This window comes from Pagrus major, chromosome 8 (assembly GCF_040436345.1).
Source record: "Pagrus major chromosome 8, Pma_NU_1.0".
NCBI lineage: Eukaryota > Metazoa > Chordata > Actinopteri > Spariformes > Sparidae > Pagrus > Pagrus major.
In genome coordinates this window covers 4,751,657-4,765,468 of record NC_133222.1, presented here as the reverse complement: position 1 = coordinate 4,765,468, position 13,812 = coordinate 4,751,657, and the positions used below count along the sequence as shown (strand labels likewise).

General features: G+C 46.9%; 1 protein-coding gene across 1 annotated transcript in view; it reads right to left on the bottom strand.

The window, feature by feature from the left end:
- Positions 1-13,812, bottom strand: part of abtb2b (ankyrin repeat and BTB (POZ) domain containing 2b) — a 44,692-nt gene extending 30,880 nt beyond the window's left edge. Inside the window, exon 1 of the mRNA XM_073471243.1 lies at positions 12,837-13,812. Coding sequence (XP_073327344.1) covers positions 12,837-13,728 — 892 coding nt within the window. The 5' untranslated portion in view covers positions 13,729-13,812. The remainder of the gene's footprint in view (positions 1-12,836) is intronic.

Here is a 13,812-nt window from a genome sequence, read left to right as displayed (position 1 = left end):
AATAAAACCTAACTTGGCAGGAAACAATCGATAAATCAGGAACGACACACACTTCGCGAGTGAGACTGTGTTACAATGTGAACGAAAATCGGGGGAAACGGGAGACTCGGGGAAAAAGTTTCCACATTATTGTTCGTCCGACCCACTCAGACTTAGTAATACTGCTGAGTGTCAGTCTCTAACCGCCATGGGTATTGTTAGTAAATCATGACTAGTGAGAGGTGCTAGCCACATCCTGACCACACACACTAAAACACACAAACCCCTCTACCCTTCCCAGAGAGACCAGACTGCCCAGCGGAGACCCTTTAAAGGAGTGGGTGTGTGAGTGTTTTACAGGAATGTTTGTGTGCAACAGATTGGGGTAGAGGGTACTATTCTTGCACATGCTCACACGGCTCCTGTGCAAACAGAGTGCTGAGTGACAAATCTGTTTTCATTCTCCTTTTTCCCACCGTAGGGTCGTCTGGGTGTGATGACGACGGCCGAGCATGTGTGCAGGGCTCGTCGATCTCCATCGACAAGCCCCCGTCTCCTGCATTTGCAACTTGTCCTGATATTTTGTTCTACAAAATCTCTCGTTTTTGCACAATTCTTGCTTAACTTTTAGTTCCTTTGCTTCCTGTCCCATTCTAACATAAACAGCAGCCCCTGCTTTGCCCGCTCGGGAAACCCCACAACCGCAAATGGCTAGACAGACAGACAGAAGGAGAGGCTCGTGGGATATTTCATTCAACTCCTTGCCAAATGTTCAGGGTTGGGGTTTAGACTACCCAAAGCCTTAAAGCTAGGAACACACACACACACATGGACAGACATACACACATTGTTTCCCTACCCTGAGACAACTCCCATTCTCCAGTTTCAGCCTGTGAAGTCTCAGAAGGGCTTGCGAAAACTGCCGGGTGATAATTAGCCATATTTTACCTTTTGCCTCTTGAGAGAAACACGGGAAGAAAATAACACACACCGTGATGAAGATGGGAAGGGTCTGGGGAGAGCTTGTGTAAAGAAGCAATTCTGCAACAGGACAGTCATGGTATTTCAAGAAGTAAATGGACCTCTTAAGTCCCCTGCTGAAAGCGTGAGAGAGCCCTGCAGCCATCCTCCCAACAATTTGATACCCAGAGATTACCCTGCATATTTAAAACTGAGCTTCAGCCTTCTGGTGAATGAGCGTGGATATTATGATGCTTCCCCCAGCCGTCGTCTCTGTACTGCAGGTTACCTGGAGCCTGGCTGACCCTCGGCTGGAGGAGAAACTGGCAGGACGCACAGAGAAATGAAAGAAGGAAAGAGAAGGTTTGGAAGATACGAGACTTCACTGATTCAATTTTCAGACTGCGGTGACACACAAACCAAGCCTGCAGACATGCTCACACACTCATACAAGACAAAGATAGCCCGAACAGAGAGCCGGAGAGTGTAAGATGGACAGTTGCATGCGGAAATACACAAGCCAGGGCATGAATAGCACTTGACCTCATTGTGTTAGCCAGCGAAATGCTGACCTCACCACTCTCTAGCTACCAACATGAGTCGGTCAGAGTGTAATTACGGCCTTCAGTGCAGGAGTGCACTACAGCCAAGAACCAGCAGGCAGGTTCATCTCTCGCTCTGACTTTCTTCTCTCTGTGTGCTTGTCAGTGTCATGTCTGCCTTTCTTTTTTCCACTTTGCTCTCCCTCCTGTCTGCATCTCTCAGCACTGAGCCAGGTAGATACATCAGACCTACTTTTGGTACCTTAATCCCTTCATGTTCAACCGTTTTAAAAACACATTAATAGCACTTCTCCCCTCTCGTCTGCTGGCCAAGTCGTTAACTCAACAGCACAGTGAGAGTCCTTAATGTTTCAAGTGAAACTGTTGTTACCTGAGCCTCTGTGTCTTCTCTTTTCGTCTGCAGTTACAAATTCATATGCAAATGCATCCGCTGAGAAAAACAAACATCTGTTTTTCACTCAAGCACGCAGACCCATACAAAATACTATGTTATTGCTTTCCTCGTGATCCCCTCTGCAGGAGACGATGATGGTATTTCAAGACTCGTGCGCTGAAAGCAGGGAGCAACTAAAGAGACAGTGTGTGTCTCTGTGAGAAAGTGGAACGAAGATCGAAGTGAAGAATGGAGGAGGAGGAGAGAGATGGCGCTCTTGGGAGGTTTCCACGGGGTCATGACAAGAAGAGGGGCCTCAGCTAAAGTTTGCCTGTCCCAGCATGGGGCTGGAGATGATAGCCATCCACCCAGACACGATGAATGTTGAGGATCTGTTTTCCTTTCTTGTCTCTCTCCCACTAACAGCAGATATCACACAGACATCCTAATGAGGTTAAGAAGCACTGGTTGTCACACCTGCATCTACCGCATGCTGATAATGTAAATTCCTGTCTGTCTGTTTGCTACTTATCAGTCTGTGTCTCCATCTCAAGTGGTTCTTGATTTTCTTAGTGTGTGCATACAAGTGCTGGTCTGTGTGTTATCATTGTCTATATAGACACCGAGATAGAGCCACAATGTTATCAGAGTCACAGAGACGCATCAGCACATCTCCTGCCTGAGCATTCACATGTGGGCTTGTCTCTGCTAACTTCAATTGTTGTCTGTGGGTTGGATCCCGTCTGCGGACCTCATGTCCAAACAAATCCCTTTGGCTGAAAAGCATAACAAACGAACACAAGTTTGTCAAAATATTTTCAAGAAACCACTTTGATGAGTAAAAGCTGCTAACGCTCCACAGTTTGGCCGTGGTTCAGCCTGCCAGCTGGTTGGGTTTTGCAGTATTTATGACTTGCTGACCCTCAGGCCGACTCTCTCCCCCTCACCCGCCTTCAACTCCTGACACATCTGCCCCCTCCAACCTCATCATGCAGACACACACCCCTTCTTAGCACCTGACTGGACTGCTGAAAGGCTCCTTCCTTCACCGGTTGAGGAGCTCCCTGCCAAAAGCAGACTATTAACGAAAAGACAAAGCATTGAATTGTTGGTAGGTTCTCTTAATGGCAGAAAGGTGTGTTGACCTCTGCAGCTCCACCGCTTCCTCCTACTTGACCTCTGTCAGAGCAAATGCTTGGCTGGCTCTTACATTATACATTTAACTACTGCCAGGGTGCCTTTGAGCGAGCCTTTACAAGCCCTTTTTAACAGAAGCACCGTAAGGCCAGGGCACTGACATGCAGACAAACTTATATACAGTATGTGCACTGTATGGACTGTTACCTAATGTGAAACATGTGTATAATAATGAGAATGCTTGTTCAATAGAGCCCAAATTAGTCACACTTGCGTCTACAGGCCACGCGGGTGGAACAAATGTCTAATCCTAACATGTGTAATAATCCCAATGGGCTTACATAGTTAGTTAAACAGAATCAGATTTGATGAGCTGATGAACATGTTGGCATTGGGACCCTTTTCTAAAGGCTGTTATTGCTCTTTGAGGTGGAGAAAAGGGGGGAAAGCGTGGAGGGGTGCTCTGCGCCTGGTTTAAGCCGTGGTCTGTTTAACTGCTGTCTGAAAGACTTCCTCTGCAGCCTCTGCACATACAGAGACACAATAGTATGATACATCATCTCACAGAGTGCACTGACAGACACGAGGCACACTGCCTAATAAGTTTAAGATAAGGGGAGCCGTCTTTTGAAGAGAAGCATCAAGTCGAACCAAAGGAAGTTCCATGTCTCCAAACTCTCTCAAACAAGGCATCCTTTCATCAGTGTGAAATTCCACCACATACCACCATATTCCCCTTTTCTTTCCTCTCCCTCCACCCATCTAATGCTCAATAGGCAGATTATCAATGTAGGAGAGGAAACTTGGCGACCATTACTGGAGTGTATTATGTCCAGAACTGTCTGTGACCCTGCGGGGACACACAGATGGCCGACACATCACAGATAGACAGAGACGGGGAGAGGGAGAGGCCAACACAGACACACACATCAGATGTAGCTGAATAGACAGAGCCCATAGAAAACACAGAGTTCAACACGTGGCCATGAGCCCACACATGCACACAGTTAAATGTGACCCAAATTAGTGGGAACAAACCCAGAGAGACATATCCTGTACAGACACAGTAACGCAAACAGATTGCAGGTCAGAGTTTTCTTATCGCAGCAGGCCTAAGTTTTTTTCCTCGCCACACAAACACAACATAGACTCCAAACCCAAACACTCCTGAGCATATTTAAAGGAAACACACAGACATGGTGATTATGTGTAAATAAGGAGCCTCTTAAGTCTGCAGCAGAAACACAGGCCCACCTGATGATGACTGTTCCCACTATGATTGCATCTCCCTAAACATTATCTAAACCTTTATATGTACATCTAGGCACCAAAGTCGTAAATCACAGTCTGTAGTGGGGAGTCACACCTCCGTTTCACAAAAGTTTTTGTTACCATCTTTTCCCCAAGTAACGCACATATTCTTTTGGTTACCTCCGGGATCAGAAATGTTTATTTTGGATCCAGGAAGAAGTCCACATGTGGTGGACGTGCTGTGCAGATCTTATCGACAGCAAGAGACTAAAGGCTGCCGTCAAGGGTGTCCTGTCTTGACAGAGTCTGCTTTCCTGTGCCCGCATGTGTTCTCCATATGGCCCAGCGCTAAGTGTGCCCCTTCCCTCCACTAACCACGAGGGAATTCCAGGAAGCCATACTGTAACATGGTTTTGGTCTAAATGTGCTGTGTGAGTCGCTGTGGTTTCTTTTAATCACCACGTGTCTATTTGGCGTGACCTTGACCCAACAGGTGATGTGTTCAGGAGATGGAAAAGCAAATGTTTTGGAAAATAAAAATGTAAATGTAGGCTGAGTTCTGCTGCATAGAGCAAGTGGGAAGTAGAGAAAGAAGGACATGTGTATGGTGCAAGAAAATATGAGAGATGAATGGAAAAAGTTTCACAGTTGAGGGCCAGAGTCAGAGATTGAAATCAATGGAGGTTGATAGAACAACAATGGCAAAAAAGTAGAGAGTCAAGGGGGAAGTTGGAGCCTGGTGTTGTGTTATGGAGGTTGGGTTGATGACCAGGTTTGATAGAGCATAACAAAAGAAACACTCTCATATCAGAGTGACTTCAAATGATTTCAACCGACTGCGGTTTGGCTGTCAGCACAACTCAGGGGAGGGGCGACAACATATCCCACGATGAGGGTGAAAAGGGATTCAAACAAGCCGCTTAAGCCTTGATGTTTATGTATGTGTTGTTGCTGACGAGGCGGCAGGCTCGACGACGCACAAACAAAACACATTCCAGCGTCTGACGGGAGAGAGACGAGACAGTCGAGACGGAGGGGGGCGAAGGAAGAGGAAGAGAATGAGTATCAACCCCTATTCATAGTAGTAGTAGTGAGCGCATACTGAAACAAACCATATCAATTCCTGTCACTGGAAGACTTGGAAAAAAAAGGAGCAAGAGCAAAAGTCTTTCTTCCTCTTCTTTGTGCTTTCACTCCCAAAGATAGCTGCATCTCCTCGGGCTCAGTCAAACAGGACTGGACACCCCCTGTCTCCAGTCATCACTCTGAGATTGGACGTCTGTGCTAAAAGTCACTCACTCACTCAGGCCTCAATCAACTCCACTGACAAATCCAGGCCAACACACACACACGCACCCTCTCAAAGCACAGATAGCATCACTGTCAGAGGAGAGAGACAGAGATGGGAGAGACAGCAATAAGGCATCAAAGGCAAAAACATGCAAGAAAAGTCAAAAGCTGTGGTGGCCTACTTATGACTGCAGGGCAAAATACCACACACACACATACACACACACACACACACACACACACACACACACACACACACACACACACACACACACACACACACACACACACACACACACACACACACACACACACACACACACACACACACACAGTTAACCTGTCATGACGGGCACCTTGCCTACTGAGCCTGGCACACTCACCAACAAGTTTGTCATAAAAGCTGATGTTACTTTTCCATTCTCATTCTTGTTCTCTCTTGCTTTCTTTCCTTCTTTCATTCTCTCACTCTCTCCAAATTCTACTTCTGGAAAGTTGGCCGGCGGTTCGGGCTGTTGGAGAAACTTCCAAACAATCATGCAAGCTGTAAACTATTGCTCAACCTGCAGAGGACGGTCTGCTAGGTCGGTGCTGATTTTACGGTGTGAGCCGCAGGTATAAGAAGTACTGCAGTTACTGATGTATCTGTATTTATGGTCTTTTGGCTCTAAAGTCAAACTGGAAAGCACTGAACAGTTAAGAGGCAGGAACAGGAGTGTCTCTGTCCACTGATACAACGTTTGCTTACTCCACCCTCTGAACACTAACCTTCGTAGTCATGCAATAAAAAGAAAAGCATCTTCTCTGCCTGGCGCTGGTCTTAATGTGTGTGTTTGTATATGTGCAGGGGGCATTTAGGTGTTTTCCTACCTGTAGACTTTCAATATGTGTAACAGTGATGGTAAGACAGTAACATATACTCAAAATGACTGCTCTTACTTCTGGATTATGACAGATTGATGTATTAATGTGTAAATGTGCAAGTCTACTTGAGTGTACACCAGTGTATTGCACATGTCAAAGAACATCTACAAGCACAGAAGTGTGAAAAAGAGAGACGTGGCCAAGAAAAAGTTGGAGGAGAGAGACATGTGTACAACCGTGGCTCTGCAGACGAGTGTTTGCTTTTCCAGTGCAATATATCTGAACCGGTTCAGGCTCCACACACTGCTGCCCTGACTCCGCTGGACAAAGAGGTCACTGACGGCGTCACAAAAAGCTCCCTCTTTCAGTCCAGTTTACAAAAACAACACTTTATACTTGAAAGAAAAAAAACTTCACAAAAACAGCCAAAAGAGGCCGTGGCCTTTTTTTTTCTCCCTTGATGGAAGCCCTTCCTTTGGCACACATGCATGCGTACACAGGAGCAATTCTGCACACACAAACTCTTCCTCAGCGACAGAGATTTGGCTCTGACCAACCAGACTATATAGATCCCAATCAGAGAGGATATGTGGGATTGCAGCTTCATCTCTCCCTGGCTCCATTCAGCCAAGTCAGTATGACTCCAACTGATTTCACCAGAGAACACAGCGAGGGGTTATTATATCCAATCCCTGGTCAGACAAATCTGTTTCCACTTAAACTACACACTGCCCGATCCCCCCTTCCTCCACACTCCCTCTCCTCACTCCACACTCCCCTGTTTGCCCATCTGATCTGTTTGTGTGTAATCAAGTATTACAACCAAATCACCCACAGAACGGTTCTGTATTGACTACAGTAAGTGGCTTCAGTTTTGCTGGAGCACACATGCAGGGAAACTGATGCATGCCAGCTAATGCCTATTAGCAATTAGAACTGTGATGGTTGGCATTGATTTTTCAGGGGAAAGGAGGAGGAAAGCTGATGGTTTTAGTGGGGGTTTGTGGTTTGACAGACTCAAAGAGTTTACTTCTTTGTGAGATCCCGTACAAATGTTTAAAAGCAAGGCGGAACGGATCAGCACCGCCACAGAAACAACCAACAAAAGACTGAATGGAGTACTGTATCTTTTTTATTTCGCAAACCCATATGCTGTGATACTTAATCAAACCATCTCTGTGTTAAATAACCGAGTGAGAGGGTGGTGTAGCTGCAATGAAAGGTTTCTTACAGTGTCTGACTGTACTTGGTTTATGTCTGGGGTGTGTACGATAAGAGACAATTGCCCTTTTTCAATGCAACAGTAGCTTATTATGCACATGGTCTTTTCTGCACTGTAAGTCATAATTACAGTAAAGTCTGCATTCAGCATCATGAAGGAAAATATCTAAAAATGTCTGTTTTTCTTTACGTAAGTCACAGGTGCATTAACTCAACCATTTTCTTGTACTCAGGACATTTGAGCAAACAAGACTTTAAATTTGCACAATCCATTTTGGTACCATTTCCGCTCCAGCTTCATGTGAAGGTCTAGACAAAAAAGAAGCCAGATGAACTTTTCTCTTGCACCTCAGTCTCAGTCTCACACATTAAACCTGATGTTGAATCATTATCAGTTATGTTGCCATCCCTCCGCTTTTATTCCTTTTTGGCTTGTGTTGCTATAGCTACTGATTAGGTGGGCAAGACGGTCGCAAATAAAGACTCTGGTAACTTGTGGCAACCAAGGTCAATATGATACAGGGAAGCTTATGGACACTCTGTAGTGTTTTCTGTCAATCATTTAAAAACAAAGTTGGCTCCTCAGCCAGCTCTGCCCTTCACGGTAACAGCAAAGTAATTTATCCAAGGCTCCATGAACACCAACAAGCCTAACAACCTGTCCAGACCAACAGTCTTTGCATATTTTAGTCAATTTTCTTAGCTGTATCATAACTGTATCCTTTTCATGCACGTGTTTCTATTAAGAAACACTCGGTCGCACTACTATAACTACCACTGACCTTTAACTTCTGACCCTCAACAGATTTAATTTTGTGATGACCAAGCCAGACTCTAACACAGGTGCATGTGGCAGTGAAGTGGTTCCTTTTCAACAAAACCAGCATGCTAGCATCCAGGCGATGCACTAAGCCGCCTGGTCCAAGATTCCAGCCATCTAGCAGCCCAGTCTTCCTGCTTCCCTCATTAGCTGCTCCGGCTGCAACCCCAACCCCAACGTGCAGGACAGACTCCCTCGAGAAGAAAAACCACAGCCAGAACTCTGTGGTAACGCATGTGACACACTGGCTGCACATTTTCCAATTTAAACAGGCCAAAGTAGCTCAATTCCAATCTGAACACTCCTGTTCTCTCTGGATAGGATGAAGCCTCGAATCCCTGCTCTCCAAGAATTAGAAAAGAATAAATCGAGATGCAAAAGCACAAATGCTTTCAAGTTTGCTGTCATCATTTCCATTTGTGTCCATTCCCCTTTTTTCCCTTGAGTATCCTATTCCCCATCATTCTTCGCTTCCTCTTTATCAGTGTTTTACTGTAAACAGTGTTGAGAAGCATGACTCATGCTACTGTAATGTAATAGGAGGAGTGTGGCTTGAAATCAAAATAACGACTGCAAAGAGAGACAATTGAGTACAGCAGGGAGTAAACAATCTGTCGAGAAAGGTTGTCTGACGTTGATGGTTATTAATGTCACAAACTAAATGATCTGCGTCAAAGGATATGATATCGACAGGAGGCTCCTGAACCAACGTCCCTGCTTTTGTAATCGTCCGACAACTCATTTGCAGTGTGAATATCTGTGAAAGCATTAGTCACGGCTTTCCAAGAATAGTCTTTATACCCACACAAGTACATTTGAGCACCCACAGATGAGCACATTGAAACACATGTGCACACCAGCACTCTAATGGGTCAGTGTTTTTACAGCTGGGACCAGACAAGAAGCCAGTGCAAACAGTGACATGGACCATCAGTGTGTGTGTGTGTGTGTGTGTGTGTGTGTGTGTGTGTGTGTGTGTGTGTGTGTGTGTGTGTGTGTGTGTGTGTGTGTGTGTGTGTGTGTGTGTGTGTGTGTGTGCATGTGTGTAGCCTGAGGTGGTACATGCACCCGCACATAACACGCTCACACACACAAATAGAAACTGTAGTGTTTTGTGAAGGATTAACCCTTATTATCCACTAAAGCTATATGACTTATGGTCTTAACTCTACACACACACTGACCTGCTGACAGTGTTCACAACCTAACATTCATCTGTGCAGTTATTCAGGCCAAATACAGGCTTGCTGTTAATGCCGGGGCAAAATGTGCGGCATGCCGAACAGGCATACATACATCACACGAGGATGAGCTTAAATCAATTTCACCATAATATTAATATCCCGATATGTTTTCCAAAAGCTGTATTTGATCCTGCTCCAGATTTGTGGAGCAGGGAGTGTATTTTCAGAGTGCTGGTTTCCCCATCTGTGTGACCACAGTGCTGGGCTGCTCTCCCTGCATCTTTTTCTGCCCACTGTTCCCACGCCTCTTTCTGGGCTAAATACATATTTAGGGAAATACTGAGCAGCAAATCATATGCCCTGCTCTCTGAGTGCACCCAAAACCCATTACTCACAGCCTTTTTTTACTACCTTTATAGAGCTGGGGCAGGGTAACTGAACTTTTTTTGTTAGTGCTGGACCGAATCAAAGTTTATTTATCCAGGTAAATCATGCTCTCATGCATGAATGTTCTCTTTCAGATAGGCCCTGCTTTAGATTGATACAAGACATAGAGCCGCCATTTACAACTACAATCTCCCACTGAAAAGCGTGAATGGGAGTTGTTGAGAGTTAATACCTTTGCTCAAGGTCAAGTCACTCGTTTGCATATATATAACTATCGACCACGCTTCAACAGCTAACTTTGGAAAACAAACAGACACTAAAAAAGTCTGGGGACATTCCCAAATAAGCTCAAGTGGGACAGCACATGGAAAACCATTCCACCAGCCGGACCAGAGTTTACCAGACATCTGTGTGCCAGTTATAAAGATCAATGATTTCATAGCCACTTCCACTGTCCATTAGTAAAGCTACTACTCTGCACTTTAAAATGCCCCACAGTACTATCTACACAAATTATACCAGGAAGAGCTCGCTCCCGCTATTTCCTTGTGTGGAGAAATGAATGACAAATGGATTCCTCTGTATAGCGGCACTGTGTAGTGAGCTCAAACCAGTGCCGTGGAGCCATTTGAACACATGCAAAGCAGCAGACTAAATAGGTTTCAGGGTATGCGTTTGTGCGTCTGTGCACGCTCGAACTTGCATGTGCATGAGTAATGAATAAGATCCTGGCACATCACAACCGGGTTCCTCTAATGCACTCCCTGTAGACCAGAAGAAATAAACAGATAAAGATGAAGTGGACGTGAAGGCAAAGAAGAAAAAAAGAGAGAGCCAAGAGCGAGAAAAGTGAGCAAGAGAGGGCAGGAGGAGAGGAAGGAGGGAGGGAGGGAGTTTTCAGAATTGTTATTGGAGCCGTAGAAGTCATTTCTGACTTAAAGAGTTCCAGATGTGGGCCAGCCCCTGAGAAAGGGAACGAGGCAGAGAGACGGAGAGAAATCAAGAGGGAGGGAGGAGTATTAATCAGACTTTGCCCTTCCGTATGATCAGTAGTCTTCACTCCCTTTTCTGAGATTATCTTGGTTGAGACAAAGTGGATCTTTGCAATTTCATGTACGCTGATGGAGGGAACTTCTGCAGCAGAGTGGGGGGGGTCGGGTGCTGAAAGCAAGAGTCTAGGGTGTGGGGTGTCAGGTGGTAAGGTGGTCGAGGGGTGTGTGGCTTGCACAGCCCCGGTCTTGGGCCTATAAAAAGCTAGGGTGGTCAGAATAATGGTCCGTTGTTATTACACACACACACACACACACACACACACACACACACACACACACACACACACACACACACTGGTCTTTCTCAAAACCAATGACTGAACTCACCAAAATAGGCCCAACCAAAAGACATCTGGTTAAATACTGGGACAAAAGCTGCTCTTTAACTTATTTTGCAATGAAATAGGTCCAACGCAAGCATATGGCAATTCCCATGCAATGCACTATTGTTTTTAACCCCTGCAGGGCTTAAATGTGGTGCACAGAATATGAAATGTAAGGTGTCAGGGAATTAGCGTGTACATGTAGGTGTGTGTTATGTGCTGACTGATCTCAGACCTTTACGAGGTTGGCATTAACATCTTCTCCACGTGCATACAGAGGTGCTCCTCAATCTTGACTTGGATAATCAGTGAGCATGCAGCCCTGTAATAAAGGCCATCTCCAGTTATTTTCTGTCTCTCTGTTGTGTATGTACTTAGATGCGTATGCCCAGTTTCCCCAGCATTTGTTTTCTCTCCCTCTGCGTTGGGCTAAGCTGCACAATCACACAACAAAAGGCCATTGTCCTGCAGTAAAAAAGCTCTGCTCCAGGGAGCTGGTAGTGGGCCACAAACAAAGGCTGGTTACATTGTCCCAACACAAGCTCATGAATCAACTCAACGCTGGACTGCCAGAACAGCGATGGAAAGAGCCCTGTGAGTCTACTAGGGTTTGACGAAGAGGAGAGAGAAAGAGAGTTGATTGAGGAGGGATGCGAGGGTGGAGAAAACAAATGGACAGGGAGCAAGACACAGCTGGAGCTGGACGAGAGAGGAGGCAGAGTGATGTAATATATGTGGGGATGGTGGTGGGTGAAAAGGGATTTGTCCAACAGGAGGAGAGGAGGAGGAGAGCAGGATGAGGAAATGGAAGAAGGGGAGGATTTGAGGGGAGTGCAGCCAACACAGCGGGAGGATGAGAGGTGAAGTCAGCGTAAACACAGAGTTGTGTCAACAGGCAAGCCTCCTGCCTGTGCTCCGGAGGCTCTCCGCACCCCAAATCACCGCAGCAGATTGAGGAGTGACGCGTGAGGGCTCAAGTTGCCACCGACTGATGAGAGTGAAGTGGCTTTAAAATCTAATTTGGCCGCTCCACACAGAATCCAGCACTCACTTCTCCTCGTACGACCCTGTCAGAGAGAAAATGCTGTCTTTGTTCGTATCAGATGCCTCTGAACTGTTACTTTCCTATTCTGTCAGGTCGAATTAGCGGCGCAGCCATCAAATGCTCACGCACAAAGAGCTGCTATTGTATCCAGCAGGCACACAGTTCACCTTTTCCACCCTGTGAGGGAGTGGAAAGTGGTGACCATGCAGCACTTTGGGAGGAGAGTGTGTGACAGAATAAAGGAAAGTTTGGGGCTGAATGTTGACATCCACCACCACACAGCAAATCACACTCTGAAAGATGCCATTCACATCAATTCACCCACAGAACAAGCTGACAGTTTGATTATTATAAAGCACTGAAAAGACAGTAAAAAGATGTTCTTACCATTGGCGTTCTTCCCGCAGATCAGGTGCTCATAGTGCTGCAGGACTCCCCACAGCTCCGCATCATTGTTCACCACCCCCTCCAGGGCCTCTGCGCTCACTGGGGCGCACGCTGACCCTGCATCAGGCCCCGGATGACCCCTCTCGGCCATCAGCACCCGGGCTCCTATCTCCTCCACCAGAGCCTCCATGCATGCGGTCAGGCATATGGCTGCATACTCGTGGATGCGCACGGAGATGCGCGTATCCACCATCCAGCGGAAGAAGCGTCCCACGGAGAAGGAGAGGCCGCAGCGGGCGGACTTGCCCTTCCTCAGCAGCTCCCCGGCGCTCATGCTGTACATGGAGATGGCCTTGACCGTGGCGGAGACGCAGTGGTCAGCCAGAGCCCAGCTGAGCACGAGCCTCATGGCGCTCTGCACCTCGAAGCGCGTGCAGCGGCAGTGCATGACGCTGAGCCGCTGCGCCTCTCTGGAGATGCGGATGAGAGCCCTGCGGAGGAGGGCGGACAGCCGCCGCACGGCCTCCGGGGAGAACACAGGTGCGGGTCCCGCCTTCACGCTCCCACTCTCGGCCACTTTGCGCAGTATCTTGGCCACCTCCTCTTCGGTCCAGGGGAACTCTTCCAGCTCAGGTAAGCGTGGGCACTTGGAGAAGATGTCCTCCGGGTCTTCAGGCAGGACGGTGTTGACCGTGTCCCAACTGTTGTTCCTGCTGTTCATGGAGCCGGAGTAGTACCACCAGTTGCCCCGGTGAGGGGCCGTCATGAAGGCCTGGGAGTTGGACTTGGAGGAGGACAGGCTGAGGGACTTGCAGGAGTCCCCCGCCCCGTACCCGGAGTCCAGCGTCAGGTCCTCCAGGGTCTTCATGTGGACATTTATCAGACCAGCCATTGTCGTGAAACGGCTACTTTACGAGGGATTGTGGGAAACCTCGGCAGCGGTTTACCTGGAAGTCAATCAGCAGTCGAAACTCCG